Here is a 21,100-nt window from a genome sequence, read left to right on the forward strand (position 1 = left end):
GTCATTTAAAAAAAAGAGAGAATGATGAGGAATCTTGATTGTAGAAGTTTGTATACATTGCATATGTGACTTGTATACCCATACCAGAAAGGTACATTAGGAACTCCAATTATTATTATTAAAATAATAGCAAATTACAATCTTTTTTTAATTCAGAATTTATTACATTTGTATTTTTTCTGTTAAAATGTATTTTTTTTTACCTCCTAAGCGTCTACGTTAACTAATGGTGTTAAATTTTTAGTGAAAGGTCAAAATAACCCTTCTTAAAAAGGGGGTGCTTCTTAAAAAAAAAAGTCGTGTGCTGATAGTAAAGTTGGGGTGCAGATAGTAAAGAGGAAAAAGAAAACCTTGACGCACACCCATCGCCTTTCTCTTTCTCTTTCCACCGTAAACCACTCCAACCTATCTACGTCACCTCCATAACCACTGTTCCACCAAACACCAAAGCCACAAACCACCGGCGAGCCACTCGATCGGCGCTGACATCGCAACCCCATTACCACAGTCACCAACCTCAACGCATCACAGCCAACCAACAGAGACCTAAACCCAACCAAACCGCCACCAACCAAATCCACCACTAACCTTCAGAGGAAGAAATTCTATAACAATTTTTAGAGGGCACAACTGAGACGATGAAAGAGGAAATAGAAGAAGAAATTTGGTTTGCACTTTCGCATTTGGGGGTAATGGGAAGCGTTCTGAGAGTGTGAACGACGACGCTATGGAGGCCGGAAATCACGGCAGCGCCGCATATGGAGGCCGGAAATCACGGCAGCGTCGCATTTGGAGGTCGGAAATCGCGGCGGCGCCGCTTCACGGAGGTTCCCGACAACTGATGGTTTTTCTTTCTTTTTTCCTCTATTTCTTTTCTCTTTGTACATTTTTTTTTTTGCCGTTACAGCTGTTTTTATTTGACAGAGATTGTGTTGGCATCTATAGTTGGGGATTTGGCTTATGGGTTCTGTTAATGTGATGGAGATAACTACCGCTAGAGGAAAATAACGCTAAAGGAAAATTATCGAAAGAGCTTTTTCTGCCATTTTCATTCACGCATTCATATATTTGTATATGTACATGAAATTACCAAGAGTGACGTGCTGCTATCATATTGTTTTTTGTTCTATATTGTGCTGGTTGCCTGAGTGTGTTAATGTTGCAAGAGTGATTTTGAGTTCTGACAGAGAAGGTTGGAGCATGAGGGCAGTGTCGGAGATCGATAAATTTCAGATCTGAAAGTGAAAACCAAAAGAGAAAGAAGAAAAGAAAAACTGAACAATAGAGAGAGAGAGTTGAAAAAAAAAACTTTTAATATTTTTTTTTCCGGTAAAAAAGCTGCTGCTGCCAATCATTTTAATGGTACATGGTGTACCGGGAAATTCATAACTTCGCCTTAGAACAATTCTGCGAGGAAGACGAGGGCATAACTGTCCTACAATTTCATTAAAGAAGCATGTGTAATGTATGTGATGTGTTTCATTTAACAGATTTAACACTGTGAAGAAATAGGAAATGCCTGTGATAAGTCTTAAAATCAAAGTGTAATTTATTCTTATTATTATAATTATGGTATTCATTATAATACTAATATATATAAGTGGCCATTTTATTTTTAGCTTATTTATCATGGTGTCTTACCATATTGAGTTGTATGGTTTAGTCGAAATCCATCCATCTCTTTCATTTCTTGCTCCTACTTTTCCTCGTTCCGGCTGTTCCGGCCAAGTAGGAAGGATCATTTGAAAAGAAATTGACTGAAAGATAATAAAGTTTTTGTTGGGGTCATCCTGAAAAAAAGAAAAAAAAACATACTAAGTTTGTTACGTAGACAACTTGGTAATAACCTCTTCATTTGGGGTCTACTTTAGAAATTGCATATTAAGTTGATACCAAGTCATAATATCATCCATTATTTTCACATGCATCTTATCCAATTTTAAGGATGTTCCGTAAACGGAGCCTCCATTGAACATTTGGACGAACTTGTTGAATTCCCTTTATACGAAAAAGACCACAAAACTAAACCAGAGGAGAAGGGTATAAATAGATGGATTTTGATTTCCATATTAATTATGAGCATAAAAATGTAAAAAATAAAAAAATAAAAATCTACTATAGTCAATTATATTAATCCATTAGTTCTCTTTGTTAAATGTAATGGAATGACGCGTGGCACATTAATTTAGTGACGTGGAACCAAATTTTCCAACCAAAAATTATACATTATAGATAACTGAATTGAAAATTCCACATGAACTAACTCTAAATTGACATGGCAGGCCACCGGTAAGGACCGATGTCTGAATCCAAACCTTATGAATCACCAAAACTACCCAAACTTAGAAACCATAACTCATAATTCGACATTGAATTCACAACCTAGATTTATATACTCACTTTTTCACCTGCAATTTCCTAAAACCACTTAGCCAGTGAAGAACCAATAAATTTCAAGTCGCGGGACAAAATATATGGAACAACACGCATATACATATATGTTCTAGATTGGGAAATGGAGGATGTGCTTTCACTGTACCTACCTCAACATAACATGCTTCAAAGATCTCTTCCCTCTGTCAAACGATAACACGGTAGTGGACAACTCTTCTGGCTACAAGTTTCTCTTATTCATGGATGCCTATTTAAGGTTTCATTTTTCTCAAGTGCATGTTCAGCGTACTTTTATGACATTTCCTGGACTGCATGTTGACCACAAGGGAATTGAAGCAAACCAAAAATGCAAAATTGTCCAAGAGATGTTCAGCATAATTTTTTGATGATGTTTTTCAACCGACATCGATCGATGCTATTTTTCAGACAATGTTAGTTTCAAATTTTTTTTTTTAACTAGCTTTGGTTGAGGGTATTTTTTGGTCAATCTTGACTAAAAAACATCACTAACTGATGTCATCCAAAAAAACCTAGTCGACGTTAGTCATAACATTGCTATGATTGAAAATCGATCAAAACACCCTAGTCAATTTCAATTGAAAAATAGTCTCGATCGGTGTCAACCGAAAAACCCTAATCGATGTCGACAAAACAATAATCATGGCCAATGTTTGCCAAAAATCATCGTAGGTCAACATCGACCAAAAAATCCTAGTCGATGTCGGCTAAAGAATAGTCTCAACTAATATCGATAGAAAAAACCACAACCGATGCCATAAAACAAATTGTCCTAACCAACGTTGGAAAAAAAACCTAACTGACATCAGCCAAAAAAATTATCATGGCCAATGTCGACCAACAAACATCGTCGACTAATGTCAGCAAAAAAAATAGCCTCAATTGACATCGATAAGAAAAATCTAGCCGATGTCAGCCAAAAAACCTAGTCGACATCGATCAAAAAATAGCTCCAACCAACATCAACAAAATAAACCTAGTTGATTGACAAAAAAATCCTAACTAACCTCTACCAAAAAATTATTCTTGGACAACATCGGCTGAAAAATAGCCCAGACCAATGTTGATAAAAAAAATTTGATCAAAAAACATCATCAATTGATGTCGACCGAAAAATAATCTTAACCGATATCGACAAAAAAATTAGCCTCGATCTAGATCAATCGAAAACAACCTTAGTTGCTTTTTGGTTGAGTTATTATTATTTTAAAAAGTATTGTGAATTTTTAAAAATTATTATTTTTAAACTTAAAATATTATGTTTTAATGTTTTTTCGGATGGATTGGATGAATTTCATGAAAAAAATGTTAATAATGTTAATGAATGGATTAAATATTTTTTTTATTAAATGGATGAGATCCATTAAATAATTTTTAATAGATCTAAATAGATTAATAAAATATTTTAATGTGATCTATGAGAGTAGGAATTAGGATTGACTTCATCCATCTATTTGTCACCCCTATTACAAGGCTCCGAGGTGAGATACAAAAGTTGGAGAAGAGGGTTTTCACTTTGGTCTTTATAGCTAGTTCAATGTCTTTGCCACTATTTCCTAAGAGTGTAAACAAGTTGAACATAACAAAACACTAGAAATTTAGGTTTGAGGTGTGAAAAAAAATGAGTTGCTTAATAATGATTTATTTATATAAATGAGTTTAACTGAAAGTTTAAATTTAACTTATTTAACTCATTTATAATATAATTATTTCGTTTTTGTGATCCTTAAACTATTTTTAACTTTTATCAATTCACTATTTAACAATATTTTAATACATGATATTAACCTGCAAATAAACATGCATTCTCCATATGTGGTATGATATAATAAAACTTATGCAATTTTATTTTATTTTCTATAAAATGTGTGTGTAAATAAGTTATTCTCGAGTTGTTAATGTTAAACTTATAAAATTTGAATTCAACTAATTTAAATAATTGAGTATAATGTTGAATTTGTTTATTTAATTAAATAAATAAACTTAATTGACTGAAATATTAATAAAAAAAACAAGGAGCATGACTAAAGTCAAGGACTATCAGAAGGAAGACGTGCAATATCTAAAAAAATGTTTAAAGAAATGGTACAAACGAATAACAGAACCAAGGAGATGATTAAACACAATAACACTAGTTGACAAAAAAAAAATCACAATAACACTAGCGAAATATTCTCACAATTTGTTTCATAAAAGACGGTACTATACTTTATACCATGTTATGTGGGGGGGAAAAATTTATACCATGTTTAAAAGTTGAAACTAAAGAATGATCGATGTTTTTATTATAGAATCTCCGCATTATATTTATACACAAGATTGAGAAAGTCATCCCATAAATTTTGATATTAGAATCAAACATCAGAATCAATCTATTTATAAATGAAAAAAAATCAAAAGAGAATAAAATTTATTTGTTTATATAAATGAACAATATTATCTTAATTATACCAACAAGGTAAAAATATTACCTTAATTATTTTCAATATTTTTCACTATATGTTTGTGGCCGCGTAAATGTATATAAAAAGGTTTATTTTAAAATAAGCGATGTGTAGCAATTTACATTTTTATACATTTGTTGTTGTTTTTTTTATCATTTTGTTTTGCACTCACCATATTCAATTCTCTATGGGTAAGCAAAAATGTTATAAAAAGTAAAAAAAGATAAAAAAAAAATATTGTTAGCATTTATTTATAAAGAAAAACTTTGATTTATTGAATAGAAATGCAGGGAAAAGCCACAAAATATATAAAAAAGAACGAGCCACGAAAACCGACTTTATGTTATTGAAAAATAATTGTGCCAAATAGGAAGTAGACAGAGAGAAGGGAAATAAAGATTAGGATTAGGTGTTGCGCAGTCGCAGGCATGGCCATGGCTTTGGTGAGCCTCAACACCATTCATACATCGCCTTCTTCTTTTTCGTTTTCATCTCCCAAACCTTATTCTTCCTCCAACTATGCACCACCTCTCACCCTCCTTCCACGATTTCGGAGGCACCTCGTTCGTATGGCTCCCGACGAGGAGAAGATGACTCGCCGTTCCCCTCTCGATTTCCCCATCGTATGGTTTCCCTAATCAAATTCATTCTAAGCTTATTTTTTGTAATTTTACTTTCAGTAAGTGCTGCGAATTTGGATTCGGATTCGCCGTCACCCTGCTATGTTTATTGCCTGATTACCTCAATTCTTTGTTGAAGGATAATTGATTTACTGTTATTACATTTCCTTGCTTCTAACTAAAATCAACCAATCAATATTGGCTCCGGTTTAGATGCAATGCTAGTTTCTGGAGTATTTTCAAAGTGCCAAATTATACCATCAAAGCTTAATTTGTTATAAAATAATATATGATGATATAGTTTGTACCATTGAATGTTATGTAGTTAAGAGATGGTGAACATACGCGTGTGTTGATGGCTTGGTGAGTGAAGGCTACTTTGATAAGTGCCACCATTTTCTGATGCATACCTGAAGTAAATGTGTCATATTTCATACCAAGCACTACCCTTCCACCCTAATAAGCACCCCTTGTTCGAAGTGTTGCCGTGTCAGACCTAGACACTTGTTCAACACTTCTTATTACGTTTCTGATTTAAAAATTATATATTCATTGGCTTGAACACTTAAGGCGTCACTTTTAAACAACTAATATACTTGAAAAAACATAGAAGGTTAGTTTAAAAAGATGAATATACCATCAATTTAGATATTTTGTTATATGTTACTTATATTTAATTTCATTAGAATCTCTTTGTTTTTGTTTGTATGCGGTGTTCCCCTTCCCTATATTTAGATATTAGCAGTGTCAAAGTGTCCGTATCCGATGACCCTGTTAGAGACCGTACTTCATAGCTTCCACCCTTTTGATTATCCATTATAGTTTGATGGTGTAAAGATTTGTCTAAGTAGAATGAATACATAATCTGGTGGATCTGACAGTAAGTTCAGGCTTTGGCAATGTTAGTCTTGTGAGATTGTGAACCCTCTTTCTTCTCAATTTGTTGCCATTTAATGTAAATGTTGATAGATTGTTGAATGCATATACTGACAGGAGTGGGAAAGGCCTAAGCCTGGACGAAGACCGGATATATTCCCTCAATTTAGTCCAATGAAGACACCTTTGCCGCCTCCGTTGCCTGCAGATCCTCCAGAAGAGGATGAAGAGGAGGAAGAAAAGAAAGAGGAAGAGCAAGAACCTGATAAGGAGGAGCCAGATAAGCCAGACAAGCCAGAAAAGCAATAGTGTGTAGTAAATGACTAGTCTTGATTTCTCCAGTTATCCTTGATATGTCAAGCCAGACTGCTGATTGATTAAGTGAATGTAAGGGTATCACATGAATACCTATAGCGTCAGAAATTTTAGCTTTCAAGTTTTTCTAGCACCATGTGGCCTTATATGAGTTAGCTCATGCAAGAAGGAAAAAAAAAACAATTTTGTGCTACGGACATATTTGTAGGCAGTAATTTTTTCTATACTTTATCGATTAGTTTGCTCCTGTACCATCATTTTGATGGACCATGATTTATTGTTTAAGATGCAATTTCGATTTTTATTGGATTATTCATCGTGAATTGACAGGAAAATGAAGCTTCTTCTTTAAAAGGAGATTTTAACCTAACCTAGAGGATAATGGTATATTGTATTTCCTGTAAGTTGATTAAGTCAGTTGATTAAATGATTACTATTAATATTAATATCAAATAGTTAATTACCTGGGCTTGAATGGTTAAATTGATTTGATAATATTGGTATTTAAAATAAAACTATTTTGTATTTGGTAGGCTACTGCGATCCTTATATTTTTAAGTCATTGTATATTCGATTGGAAAGCTAATAAGCATGGGAGAAATTTTCAGTGCTGTATTTTTTAGAATAAATAAATAGTCTGTAACAAACGTTCCCTTGGTGCAAAGTTTATGTTTGTTTTCATTTGGCACCCAACTCTTGGTTATTTTTTCATGCGAGTTCAGTTCTAAGCATAGTAGTGTTGATACCGATCATGCTTGTAAGAATAATCAATTATGCACATGCTCATGCAATATCGAGCATAATCATTTTCGCAAGAAAAAAAAATGCACATTGGAGAACGTAGGGGGCAGCCATTTCAAGAAGAGCACGACTATAAAAGAGCTCAACAAATCCCATTGAATCACTCCCATCCTCTTCCTTTCTTTTTCAACCTATGTCTTGCTTGCCAAACAGATTAAAAGTCAATCAATCTCACCCACATAAATAACATGATTCTTCTCGTATATGCTATTATTTTTCATTGATGGGATAATAGTCCACCGAGACAACTACTTAACGGAACCATCTTAAATCAACTATCGTTCTTGATGAAGAAGTACGGACGGAATAAGCTCTGGAGTCTTTTTTGGATTTTTGATAAAAAGCACAGGAGTCTTTTGATGTAGAGCTTTTTTTTTGTGTGTGTGGGTCAGTGAGTAAGAGAGTGGGGAGAGGTATCAACTCGTGACGCTCGTTGAACAATTAATCAAATCGGAACAAAAAAAACTAATTAAACCTTGAATAGCAATGAGCAAATAAAAATCAAAAGGGAATTATTTACTTTCTCACTTAAAAGTGGGTATTAGCCTATTAGGTGGCCTCAAGTTTATTTCAAATAAAAATTAATTAAAATATACCAATATTATTAAAATATTACAGCAGCATCTAACGGTAAATAATTTAATACCTATAATGATTTTTAATTAATTGGCATTTATGCCGACAACTCTTCATTTAATTCTCTCTATTTCATTCCGCCCACGTTAATATATAAACCAACATACGCACCATATGGCATCAATATATTTTCATTTTAAGCAAATTTAAAAGGAACAATGCAGCTGAATTTCAGGGGCACATCTGCGTAGCAAAATACTGAGGCAAGGGCTTGCCCTAGAAACCAAATCCAAACAATTGGGTATTGACTTGAGAATTCATATCAATCACTGACAAATGTTAGGCAGTTCGCAACAGAAGGGATGATAGTAATAGAATTGACAAATAAAATTTCGCAAGCCATGCCATTATTTACTTGAACAAGTCTATGCCAAATCCACAACACTACTAAAAGGATGTAATTATCAGAACCCCATGAAGGGGATACAATAAAGCTACAGACAATTAACTTATTGCAGCTTACATCACGACATACCTCAGTTCAGTACACATTAGCAATAAAGTAGGCCACAATAATAAGAGAAGTTATCATGGTAGCAACTGTAATTACAGGGCTCAATATTGAATGCATACAATCATGATAAAGAGCCCTTATTTCTTTCCACTTTTCTTGAGCCCAGAACCTCCAAAGCTTCCCTTCTGTTGCGCCTTGGCTTTCAACTCCTTTAGCGCCTGTTCAGTGCAAGTAACAGGATTAAGTATAAATAAGGTCATTATTATTAGAAAAGATCATAGTATGTACTAAGTTACAATACAATATCTAACCTTCTCCTCTTCCTTTTTCTTCTGAATGTTAGCCACATCAATCTACAAATAAATTGCAAGGTCATAACCAGACTCAGAAGTTTTGTTTGTGTAAAACCAACAAGAATTAACCATATGTTGATCATGGTCAAAACCAAAATTTCACAACAAAGTGAATAAACAAATACTTAAGAAACCATTCTAAAACAAAAACAGGAAAGATAAAACAGGTTCGGGGAGGGTCTTGCAGTCTCCCTACCCAAAATGACTGCCTACATCTCCCCTCTGCTCTCAATTCTCAATCACTTCTTTTCCATTTATATAAACCAAACACCCCCTTGGCTCTCAAAGTAAAATATTTATATCCCACCCCTTCATTTTAGTTGTTACACAGACCACACATGTTACTATCAGTTGGACAGTTGTTAAAAGAACATCGATTCCTCTATACTCCTCTTACCCTTTCTAACATAGACCCATATGACTGTAAGCTTACTATCATCAACATAATTACAATGCCAAAACAATTGAATCCTGTCACTTGAAACAAAAAGAAAATGCACGAAAACAAACATAACATTATATCTCTCCCTTTCTTCCTAATCCTACAAAATAGGTACTTCCTAGAGTGACCCCAGTTGGTTAGTTATGTTTGCTTCTGCAGAATGCAACATGGAAACAATAGAGCAAATGGACAAATAGATAACGAGTTAGAAACTGAAAGCCCGGGTGAAAACCTAACCTGCAGTGCAAACAAGGGGTGAAAAGAGAGAGAAAGAACACTGTTACCAAAACCTAACTTGACAATTTATTTTAGATAAATGCAAAATTAAAATTTTCCGATTCTTCAATAGACATTGCAGCAGCCAGAATAGTAGCAATATAAATTAAATGATTTTGTAGTAAACCTTTGCAAAGCTTCATATTGAAAACACCTAATAATTCAACCAAGCCTAAAGATCTCAATCCTGTGTTATCTCTTCCTTAAACTTATTGCCAATTCTAAAACCGAAGTCCATCAAGCATGGAAATTCTAATCTTTGACCACGATAAATAAAATATTAAAAAAAACAAGATAACTCCAAAGGGGATTTCAACGAGATACCTCGTCGTAATCCTTCTTATCAGACTTGGGTTTCTTCAAAGGCTTAGCTTTTCCACCTAAAAGTCCCAAAGAGGGAAAAAAGAAATCGATCAGATAAATTGCAAACCAAAGAATCTTAGTCTTTATCAACAGATCTGAATTTCAGGTTTCAAATCAATTAAATGATCGAAATCAAGAGTCTGAAGATGTAGAAAGAAGAAAAACGATACCTTGCTTGGTCGACATGGTTGCGATGCGGAGCTAGGGTTCGGTCTGAACACAAAAACGAGAAACAGAGGAACAGCGCACGACACGACGCAACACAACGCGACCTTACCCTCGCCTCACAATTATTCTTCCTCCCATTCGATTCCTTATATAGTACGAATATATATATATAGGATAGGCGTCACTGAATTTTCGGATTTCGTAAAATTATTCGTAACTGAATAAAGTACGATAAGTGTAATTTAAATTCTTTTTCTAATACTCTTATTTTTTGTATTTTAACTGTAATTATTTGATTTTTAAAATAAAATAATTTTATTATATTGTTACTGAATTAAATTATTATAAAAATATTTAATTTACTTTGAATTTGAATTTGATGATAATAGTATAACTATAAGAATAATATTTTGAAGAAAAGATCTGTTATCATAAGAATAATATTTATTGAGTTTGGGTTATGTAAGTTATTGCAGCTAGTTTTAAGTTATTTTTATTAGTTAAAAATATTTATTTTACTTATTTGGTAAAAAAAATGCTAGCTTCAAGTGTTTTTTAAAATATTATTTGAAATAGTATTTTTTAGAACATGAATTTTTAATTTTTAATTTTTTTATATTTTTTATTTTATTTTTTAATATATTTATGTAATTTTTCTGACTACTCTTTTTAAATAAATTATAATTTTATTTTTTTTCTATTATTTTATATTTTTAGTTATTTCAACTGTTAGTTTCATTAAATATTTATTTTTTTTTCATCTATTTAATCTCCATTATTTCAATTGTTCAATTTTAATTCATTAGTTAACTTGATATATAATATTTCACAAAAATGTTTATGTGAGAGCCAAGTACTAATGTGGATGTGCATTATAGTATTATAGTGTTGTGTTTGTATTTCCATTGAATATTAGATGTCAAGTAAAGAGAGAAATTAAAATTGCATGATTAAACTAGTGAAGATCGAATTCGTGAAGCAAATTTGAAAAATGACAATAATAGAAATACAATGAAGTATAGTTTACAACGCATCATTCAAAAAACAATCTAACATCGAGAATCCCAGTAGTATACTACAACTTTACCAAAAGTGTAAGTTTATAGTTGTAGGAACAGAAATCTCATGAATTAGTTTACAGAAATTGAAGTGTACATACATTTGTTTTAGCCCACTCGTCTAAATGTATCGATGATGGAATATTCATCAACCATAAATAGTGGAAATTGATACAACGTTCAAGGAAAAACTTTCTTGGTTGCTATTAGGCAACCTTGGCTCTTCCACTATCACATGCAAGAAGAATGTTAGCTGCTTTGGTTGACCAAGTTGGGCGCTATTGTTTGATAGGAACGAAACAACATCTTGCATGGTTGGTCTGTCTGTCACATGATCTTGTACGCACATTAGTCCAATATGAATATACCTCAGTACTTCATCGGAAATGTATGATTTATTCAATGATGGATCTAACAATTCTAAAGCTCTACCTTTATTCCATATTTGCCAAGCCTAAAAGAATGCCAACATCCAAAAAGATAGTTAAGTTAAAAATTAAATTTGATGATCTAGTTATTTGTGGAACTTACATGTCCTATGAGATTGATTGATTTGAGTGGATACAATTATTATTCTTCATCCCACTTAAGAATCTCAAGTAGCAAAACACCAGAGCCATATACATCTGTTTTGACCGGCACAACACCATTGATTGCATACTCTAGAGACATGTAACCACTGAAAAGGAAAAAAAAAAGTTTGACTTTTAGTATTTGAACTTTGAAGAGAGTTATAAGTCTTGTAGACAATACTAAAGTAAATTAGTTGTTTTACTCACTATCTTCCTACAACTCTGTTTGTGTTATCTTCAGACCCTTTCAATCCAAATTTTTAGCCATGCCAAAGTCGGATATTTTGGATTCATTCCTTTATCAAGCAATATATTACTTGCCTTCAAGTCTCGATGTATATCACCTTTAGTCTTGAATATTTGTGTAAATAAACAAGTCCTTGAGCAATGCCTTCAATGATGTTGTGGCGTTTTTTCCAATCTAGCACGCTTTCTACTTTCATCTGCTTAAAAGTAAGAATAATATTTGTCATTAGACCATAAGTTCATCAAATCCAGTTTATTAAGATAGAAAGGATGACCTACCGAACAAATTCAAGTCCAGGCTCTTGTTGGACATTTACTCATAGACTAGTATTCTTTCATCTCTTTGGATGCAAAATCCCAAAAGCCTCACAAGATTAGTGTGTTGGAGCATGGCTAATAGCTTAGCTTCATTCTTGAACTCTGTTAGCCCTTGGCCTGAACTTCTACAAAAGTCTTTTTATTGCGATTTCTTGCCCATCAATTAAGTTTCCCTGAATTTATCACGGTATCAGATGCATATCAAGATAGTTTCAACTTTAGTATATGGAATTACCTTATAGACAGGACCAAAACCACCCTCTCCTAGCTTATTAATCTGGAGAGAAATTGTTTGTGGCAGCAATGATATTTTCTAAATTGAATACTTCAATCTCATTTGTTGTCTTCCCATCTTTCTTGTTGGCTTTTCCATAAATTCCCATTACATTGCCTCCAACTTCAGTCAGCAATTTCATTTGCCTCATTTTTCTATCCACTAATGAAAAAAAAAGAAAATACAGTTTAAGTTATAAATCATGACAAAGCTTATAATATCTATACACAAATTTCTTTAAGAAATTACCTTTAGCTTTGTATTGTCTCCTTAAAACAAAGTACAGGTAGCAGAAAAAAGGTATTGCAACAGTTGCTCCAACACTAATGATAAACCATATCCACCACTTGTTTCCTGTGGCATAAACAGACAAAAAGTTATGAAATTGATTGTATGATTTCAAATCATTTTACTATATCCACTCTTTTTATCATCATACCTCGACCAAAGCATTATCCTTCCATAATTAGAAGACATTCTAATCACACCAAGAATTTCAAAAGTCAACACACCAACCGGAATATAGCCACTTACAGTTGCCATTGGAGATGCAGGCAACCCCAAAAATATTTTTCCTACTTTTACTGACGTTGTCCAATGGTTCCATGCCTTAAAAAAATTATCAATGTTACCTTCGTTATATTGACAGATGTGATTATTGTAGAATTGTACCCAAACATAATAAAAAAGTCTTGTCTGAAGGGCTTTGTCAAGTGCCACTATCCGGAAATAGGCATTGAGGTTAAGTATACTTTTTTTCTTGTTGTGCTATGTAACTTAAGGTGATGTGGAAGGTCTTCCCAATATAGTGTGGATGTGGAACCCCCTATTGCAAAATCTATGCAATCTAATATGGCATCTCCTAGTGATCGTGAAGATGAGTTGCCACCCAGGAAATTGTGCCATAAATAATCAGAAACAGTTTTAGCATCATCATAAGAAGTAAGAGAATAACTGAAACTTGCACCTCCTATTGATAGCATTACCTTTATCCCTTGCTTTTGGCAGTTTCTAATGTCTGTGGCAATTTAAAAGCAATTGTCCATAGCAGTTTCCAAACTTGTAAAGGAATGCTATGTTTACAATGGAGTAGTTCCCAGTTTCACATGTTTCTATCAAGCTTCCCTGCTCACTGTTTTGACCCAAATAAATGGCAATGCCATCAGCGTAAGTAATGTTTGGTAGGATGAGGGCTGTGACTAGGAAGAGAAGGAGTTGTATAGAGGAAGGATAAAGAAACCTAGTCATTTTGCTTCAATCCATTATTATTTTGTTACCTATGACGAGACTTATATCATCTAAAATATTCAAAGTTTCACCATTGACTTGTTACACATTATAATTTTCAAATAAGGTAGGTAATGATGTTAACAGGTCATGCGTTTTATTTCCACCAATCCATTATCGATGGTACTCCAAACCAGTCGGGCCCATTGAGCACCAGGCCTCCAAACACCAAGCTACTGTAAAAAGCCCTTAACACCAAGCCCAATGTTACCAAAATCAGAGCAGGACCAAAAAGGGGGTATATGATCAATTTTTAAAGTGAGTTAACTATATTTTAAATAAATAAATAAAATTCGAGAGTTGTATTTGTATAAATATTATACATACTTGATATTGATGAGGCAAAAAATTGTTAAACGAAACGTAACATAAACTATTATAGACACAATTACACCTTCTTATGTCATCCATAATAGGAACTAAACCATTTTTTACTCTATGAAAAAGAAGAAAAAAAAGTTTCACACAGATGTTGATAAATGATAATAGAATATTGACTTCTGACGTTTATCTTTTGCGACGATGAGTTAATCCACAATACCACAATAAGGATGGAGATTCCAACATAAACAACTTGTTATTTTTTATTCTATGATATTTTTTATTTGACTTAATTGTATATTTATTTTTTATTTTAATAAATTTGCCTCTATCTTTTCGTAAATTTGTTTTTTACTATTTTAATGGTACAATATTGATTCGTTTGCTAATTTACATTTAATATTTAACAAAAATACTAATACAACACTATAGTAGAGTGTTACGTCAAGTCGTGAACACATGTTAGATTTATCTTTTGTGAAAATTAGTTAGCACAAAGAGTTAATCCACTATACCATAACTGTGGATGGAGATTCAATATTATTTTACTGTTCATTCCACGATACTTTTTTTCCCAATTTGACTTAATTGTATTTTTAGACTTTTTTAATTTTTTTTATCAAATTGTCTCTATTTCTTTGTTCGCGAATTTGATTCCTACTATTTTGCTTGTGTAATTTTTATTTATTGTTAACTTAACATTCATCATTAAATGAATATATTGACGTGATAATGTAGTAAATTATCATGTTAAAGTTTTCATTAAATATTAGATGTTAATTTAACAAATAATGAAAATAGTACTGGACCAAATTTGAAAAATAAAATGAAGATGAAATTAATAACACATTACATATCAAATAAAAGTAATTGGGATCATAAATCAAGTGGTGGTCCAAGACTAACTAATAATTTCTCTAATGCAGATGTAGATTAAAATAGTGAAAACAATAGCATACTTCTTCAATTACTAATTATGTGAACAAAATCCACTGCCGTAAAAACAGCCTCTCTTATGGTAGTAATTGATTCTAAATGCAATGGGCGCTCCTAGATCCTACGTGGTTGTTTGTTATGAGGAATCGCAACATAGAGCATACAGTTTTTATCACTAAACCAGTAAACCATGTGTCCAATCCATGCCTTTTTTGCCTCTTCATCTTTTCTCTTTGGTCATCAGTTTGACTCTTCATCTTAATATGTAAACTATGTAGTATGCACCCACGGTTTTCTCATATATTTGAAATAAAATAAACCTTTCATATTAAGATCCATAATTATGGAGACTATATATTTTCATTTTTTTCTTGTTTCAATGGTCTAAAAGTGCATGCAAAGTACAAGTACAAACAAGCAAATAAAAGAAAAACTAGTGATCGACGGAATATGGACAACAGTTTCATCTTTCATGCCTTGGCAGTATGGCACTGGTCTCAATAACTTCGGAGTCTCCAAGGCCATTCTTTAAAAATTAATACAAGTAAAGACTTTATTCTTACACATATTTTAAAAAAATATTATACAAGTCATTAAATAATATTAATCTTTTACATTTTATTTCCTATGTTTTGTAGATTTCTTTTCCTTTTGTCATATAGTACAATAGTATTTTTGACTAATTATTTATATGAAAATGAGCTAAGTGTTAAGTATTTCTCATTGAAAGAGTGAAGAGAGGAGAATTTCACTCACCCTCAGTTAAGAATTCTAATTTTCAGGAGTATAATTGACAAAAAAAATATTGTTTTTGTTTCTTACCAAGGTGAGATGTCGATAAGCCCGATGTTGGAAGCAACAAGGCCCAAAGTTGGTAGCACTTATTTCAAGTCAGAGTCATTCTTGTTTGTATATATTAAAAATTGTTAAATGAACACCATTGTACTATTTAACACCCAAGAGAGCGAAAGAATAATGAAAAAAATAATATAATTATGATAAAATTTATGATATAACAACAAAAGAAAAATAAAAGATATTGAAAGAATGTTTAAAATGATAAGATGTTTGTGTATGATTACTCATATATATTTTGGACATCTCATCCCATCTCATTACCTAAGCATCATTTGCAGTTTTTACAGTTTGCAGCACACTGAGACAACTTTGAAGGGTTGGTCTGAGTGAGCAGCTAGACACACACACACATCAGCAGATCAGATCAGTAGTTAATTGCATTGGAATCAATTTCTCTCTTTCTGTCTTCTCTTCTTCTTTTCACTTCATCATCATTACAAACATGAATCCTCACCAGTAAGACACTATAATAACCATGGTATGCTCCCTCTCTCTATGTTTAACACATATGGTCAGAAGCATATTGATTTGTTGGATGTTTCTCTGTTTCTATATTGAATTAATGCTTAGCTAGTTAACATACTAGCATTAGCAAAGTTAATGTTGTTAACAATGTCATTACTATTTTATAAGAATATGAGGATATAGTATATGTGAGAATGTTATATATCATGGGAACTGATGGATAGAAAGAGGACTATGGTCCAAGAACTTGATAGTGAAAGGCCCAAGCACCTAAAGGATTTCGTTAACTAATTCTGTTAGAAAGTTGCTGAGTTGGCAAGATATCATTTGCTAGGATAGAATATGCTTGTCTGATTGTTAGCTACTTTCTGTTATTGCCATTTCCGAATTCTGTTAGTACCATTTTTGAATTCTGCAGCATCATGCTTATATATAGATGATGATGATGATAGCTTGTACTGAGGACAATTCCCTTCTCTTTCTTTATTTCTTTGGAATTATCTTAGAGTTTACTTGTGCAGATTCTAATGCCTCTGATGCTGCGTTCACTGGTGGAGCTGGCAACAGCACTAGTGTGTGAACCTACATCCACTCTCACAACAATTCTATATTACGGCAATTTGCTTCCCCGCAATCTTAACTTGGGTCGATTAGTGCGACGTGAATTTCTTCACCAAGAAAACCATTTCTTCCATTTTCTCACCACTATGCTCAGGTGCGTTTGGTAGATAGCAATAGCATGTCAGGTGCAGGTGTTTAGTAAAGTACTTGAATAGTTAAATTGGTACATGGAGTTGTTGAGGGAACCAATTTAATGCGTGTACTTTTTGAGGCAAGTATGGTAGCAGTGTCTTAAATGTAGATGATGTTTGAGGCACATTCGTTGATGTTGAATTTCCCTTATCACAATTTTATCTTTTTCATCTCTATTTTTTTTGGGGGTTCAAAGAAACAAAGTTTAATAACATTTTAGTGTTAGAATTGTACGTTTCTATTGTTGAAACAATGTTCAAGATTGATGTTTTCAATGAATTTACAACTAGCAGTTACCTTGGCTATGATCCAACTGAATTTTTCGTGACAACAAATACATCTCGATCGCTATGACGTACCTTCTAAGTTCTAGAATTAAAATACCACAAAAAATAGACTTAAATTTTAAATATTCAAATTGTTATTTACATTGAATGATTAGTCATGGAATTTTATTTTATTTTTCTTTGGTGGTGAGGGTATTAATTTAGTAGCCCCAACAAACATGAGTCCATCGTAAGTCAAAAAGATCTAGACCCAGATGTGCGTAACTAACTAACTAACTAGAACCACCATATTTCACGTGGATGAGAATTTAAAAAGTATTAATGTGAAACCTAATTCTGCATAAATTCATAGTCAAATTTATCGTCATGACAAATATGCTAATTAGACATTTTTTTTATACACTATTTAAAACACACTCCCTTTACCCTCATGTTTGAAAATTTATTAAGAATTGCATGATTGAAGACTTCTCAATTATTGAAATTCATTAGAATTAAACAATCTAAGATTGAAAATGAAATATATTAGTTATATATAAAGAATTTTTAATGATACATTAAACAATAAAATAAAAAAAACTTCTCATTTAAAAACACATTAAATAATTAATGTTGTTTAATGGGTCTTTGAAAAATCTTCATGATTATAATGATTTATGCATTTTTCAAATGAGAGGCTTTTCATAATCTATATTTGATTATTTAATGTGTCATTGAAAATTCTTCATTATTATAACTAAGCCATTTCCTATTTAACCTTAAATCATTTAATGCTAATGAATTATACTTTGAATACGAATATTTATTTTTAAAAAATTAATGCCCATAAATGTAGTAAATGAATGTACAAATTTAAATACTTATAATTATAGAAATATTATTTTGTTTTAACTATTTTTTTAAAAAAATTAATATCCATAAATGTAATAAATGAATGCACAAATTTAAATATTTATAATTATAAAAATATTATAATTCTGAAACAATTAATCCAGAATTATGTAAACATAGTTCCGAATAACTTAATCTACAATTATAAAAACATAATCCCGGATAGTGTGTTTCGTAAGGATAAGTTCTTGCTCTATATTCCGGATTTTCTATTCCGAAACCCAAAAAATAGTACTCCTAAATATATGTAGGCTTACGAAGAGTTGTTCCAGAACCCAAAAAGTAGTCCTAAAGGGTGTTTTTGTCCGTTTAGCTTGGTATGGGGTGCGGAAAAAAATGGAATGCAGGAAGTAATTGTCCCCAAACAGGAAAACACTGAATAAATTAATAAACAGTACTTTTAGCCCAACAAATATATGTGGCTATATGGGCCAAATTGTGAGCATCGTTAAGTCCAGGTGAGATGGCCATGATAGCAAGACTGTGCGCTATCATCTCTTCATATGAGCATCAAAATCAATCAACTAATCTTTCAATTTTAAAACGGGATACCTAGGTAAAATAAGATCTGATTACTACATGGCAATATTTAATGATATTAAGGGTCCGTTTGCAAAATTTATTTTAAAAATCATGGTTTGATAATCTTGTCCATTAGTACTTATAGAATGGAAAAATAAAATAAGTTTATCGGTAAGTTAAGATTAGATTAGCTTATGGTTCAAGTCTCTACTCTAACTAGTAATATCTAGTTCTCTCTCTCTCTCTAAAAAAAACCATAGCAAAAAAAATCAAATATTAATTAGTAAATAGTCCCTCATTATTAGTGGGACTCACATGCATCTCATGCTTTTCTTTTTATTTACATACTGTAGGTGAGGTAGTTTTAATGAGTAAAAGTATTTAACTTAAATCTTAACACGTAATTTTCTCACCCCCTCCAAAGTTAAGAGTAAATTATATGAAAAGAAAGAAGTATTGCTAGCTACTAAATATTTTTAACAATCAAAATCGAAGAATGTATACATTTTTATTATAGATTTATGATACGTTGACATCAGGGTTTATTTTTTTAGAAAAAAATTAAGTGTGAGTGAATAGGTAGCCAAAATATTGAAATCACGTGGTATGGTAGATATAAGGAAAATTAAAGTATGATTTCCAATTATCAGTTTCACTGAGTGATTGCATATCTTTTACAATTTTTCAACTTACCAGCAACAAAATCTTTTACTAGGCATAAACAACTCACTATAAGTCATATTAAATGTGCTTCAAATAATATTAATATATGTTGAGAACCAACCCACTGCCAGCTTGTCATTTGAGAACTTTACTCACAAAGGAGCTGACTATTTGACTAGTCTAAAACCTAACTTTCTAAATTGTTGAAACCAGCTCTCAATTTGATCTTTAGCAGCAAAATTTATGTTTATTATTCGGCAGTGGCATTATAATACGCTTAAATTTGCAGAAGGCTAAAAACATTCCCTAGCTAGACTCTCCTTTTTGACCGTAGCAGAGATTCCATTTGGACTTTGGAGTATAGGAGGCGAGCTAATTAATTAACCAAACTATTTTCTGGTTCTACCAGTAGCATTACCTTCTTACATCTAACATACCTAAAGTATCTTCATTCATTCTTATGTTATAATACCCACCTACGACCGGTACCACATGTTTTCTTAACTACATAAAAAATCTGCATAAGTGTTCGTTGATTTTATTTTCCATTTGGCAGAGAATTAATTACTACTTTGAAACCTGACCGAACATGTGTACCTAGTTAATTAGCATTAATGGGAAAGGTTAAGAAGCTAGTGTATGCATGATTTTGAGGGATTCATGCTAGTTCTAGTAACACCACTACCATTTTTTATTTGATGCACACAATCTGACTAAAAATAAGTAGTAGTAACGCATTCTCTAATATATATATATTTTTAATATATTTGCATCTGAAAAGTTCTTTTGGTATGAATTTTATTGAAAGTTAATGAAAAACATTTTCTAATGCTGTCATGCACTCCATCATTTATATTTTGTAACTTTTTGTAGGATATTTTAAGGAGTTTAATGTTTATGCAAGAAAAATAAAATAATTTTATATTGTTATTTAATAATAAATTATCGTTTAAATTACTTTAAGATGATTATTTTAAAAATTAATAAATTTATTATTTGTGATTGAATAATTTTATAAAAAAAAATAATTAGACAGGGCATATCATTTTTTCTCTATTTTAAGTGTATTTCAAAAGTTTTAATTAACAAAGTCTTGAGCTCATGTGAACTCTTGAGATAAGAATTTTTTAATCGATCTATCCATAATTTTTTGAAACTGTTATATTTAATCCTATTTATTCATTAATTAATTTTAATAGTTTTACTTGATCAAGTCTTCTGCCTTATATGTTATTCTGAATTCATTTCAGCAAATCCTGTTATATCTTTCAAGATTTTCACATTATTAAAATTCATACATACGACCGAATAATGCATAAGAGTAATGTTATGTTGACACATCTCAGGTTTCCAATTGTCTCACATATCTTTAAAGTAATAATAAACGAAAAAACTCATACTCCTTAATTACAAACGCACAAAGATCAGACTTGTACCCTTTAAGCTCATACTATTTATTATTTGAAAAATAACAGCAAATTACAGCTGC

General features: G+C 31.9%; 2 protein-coding genes, 2 long non-coding RNA genes and 1 pseudogene across 5 annotated transcripts; 3 read left to right on the forward strand and 2 right to left on the reverse strand.

Annotated features, from left to right (window-relative positions):
* The first annotated feature begins 283 nt into the window (after positions 1-283).
* LOC102665450 (uncharacterized) lies at positions 284-1,093 on the forward strand. Its single transcript, XR_415017.4, has 2 exons — positions 284-844; positions 925-1,093. It is a non-coding gene; the product is annotated as an uncharacterized lncRNA (long non-coding RNA).
* A 4,080-nt stretch (positions 1,094-5,173) lies between these two features.
* On the forward strand, positions 5,174-6,937 carry LOC100808311 (adhesion G protein-coupled receptor B1). The gene is made up of 2 exons (XM_003529569.4): positions 5,174-5,479; positions 6,470-6,937. The coding sequence occupies exons 1-2, from the start codon at positions 5,285-5,287 to the stop codon at positions 6,659-6,661; spliced, it is 387 nt and encodes a 128-aa protein (XP_003529617.1). The 5' UTR covers positions 5,174-5,284; the 3' UTR covers positions 6,662-6,937.
* A 1,366-nt stretch (positions 6,938-8,303) lies between these two features.
* On the reverse strand, positions 8,304-10,359 carry LOC100305830 (putative translation machinery-associated protein 7). The gene is made up of 4 exons (NM_001364413.1): positions 10,163-10,359; positions 9,954-10,009; positions 8,870-8,911; positions 8,304-8,776 (listed from the first exon to the last, which is right to left on the reverse strand). Exons 1-4 carry the CDS (start codon positions 10,176-10,178, stop codon positions 8,696-8,698), a joined length of 195 nt encoding a protein of 64 aa, NP_001351342.1. The 5' UTR covers positions 10,179-10,359; the 3' UTR covers positions 8,304-8,695.
* Positions 10,360-11,132: 773 nt separating this feature from the next.
* LOC100779796 (hevamine-A-like) lies at positions 11,133-13,876 on the reverse strand (annotated as a pseudogene).
* Positions 13,877-15,558: 1,682 nt separating this feature from the next.
* On the forward strand, positions 15,559-17,424 carry LOC121175150 (uncharacterized). 2 transcript variants are annotated; one of them, XR_005892308.1, is made up of 3 exons: positions 15,559-15,716; positions 16,309-16,508; positions 17,017-17,424. It is a non-coding gene; the product is annotated as an uncharacterized lncRNA (long non-coding RNA). The 2 variants fall into 2 exon arrangements; XR_005892307.1 differs by lacking the exon at positions 15,559-15,716 and having other exon boundaries at positions 15,727-16,508.
* The last annotated feature ends 3,676 nt before the right edge of the window (positions 17,425-21,100 follow it).

Source organism: Glycine max, chromosome 7, assembly GCF_000004515.6.
Source record: "Glycine max cultivar Williams 82 chromosome 7, Glycine_max_v4.0, whole genome shotgun sequence".
NCBI lineage: Eukaryota > Viridiplantae > Streptophyta > Magnoliopsida > Fabales > Fabaceae > Glycine > Glycine max.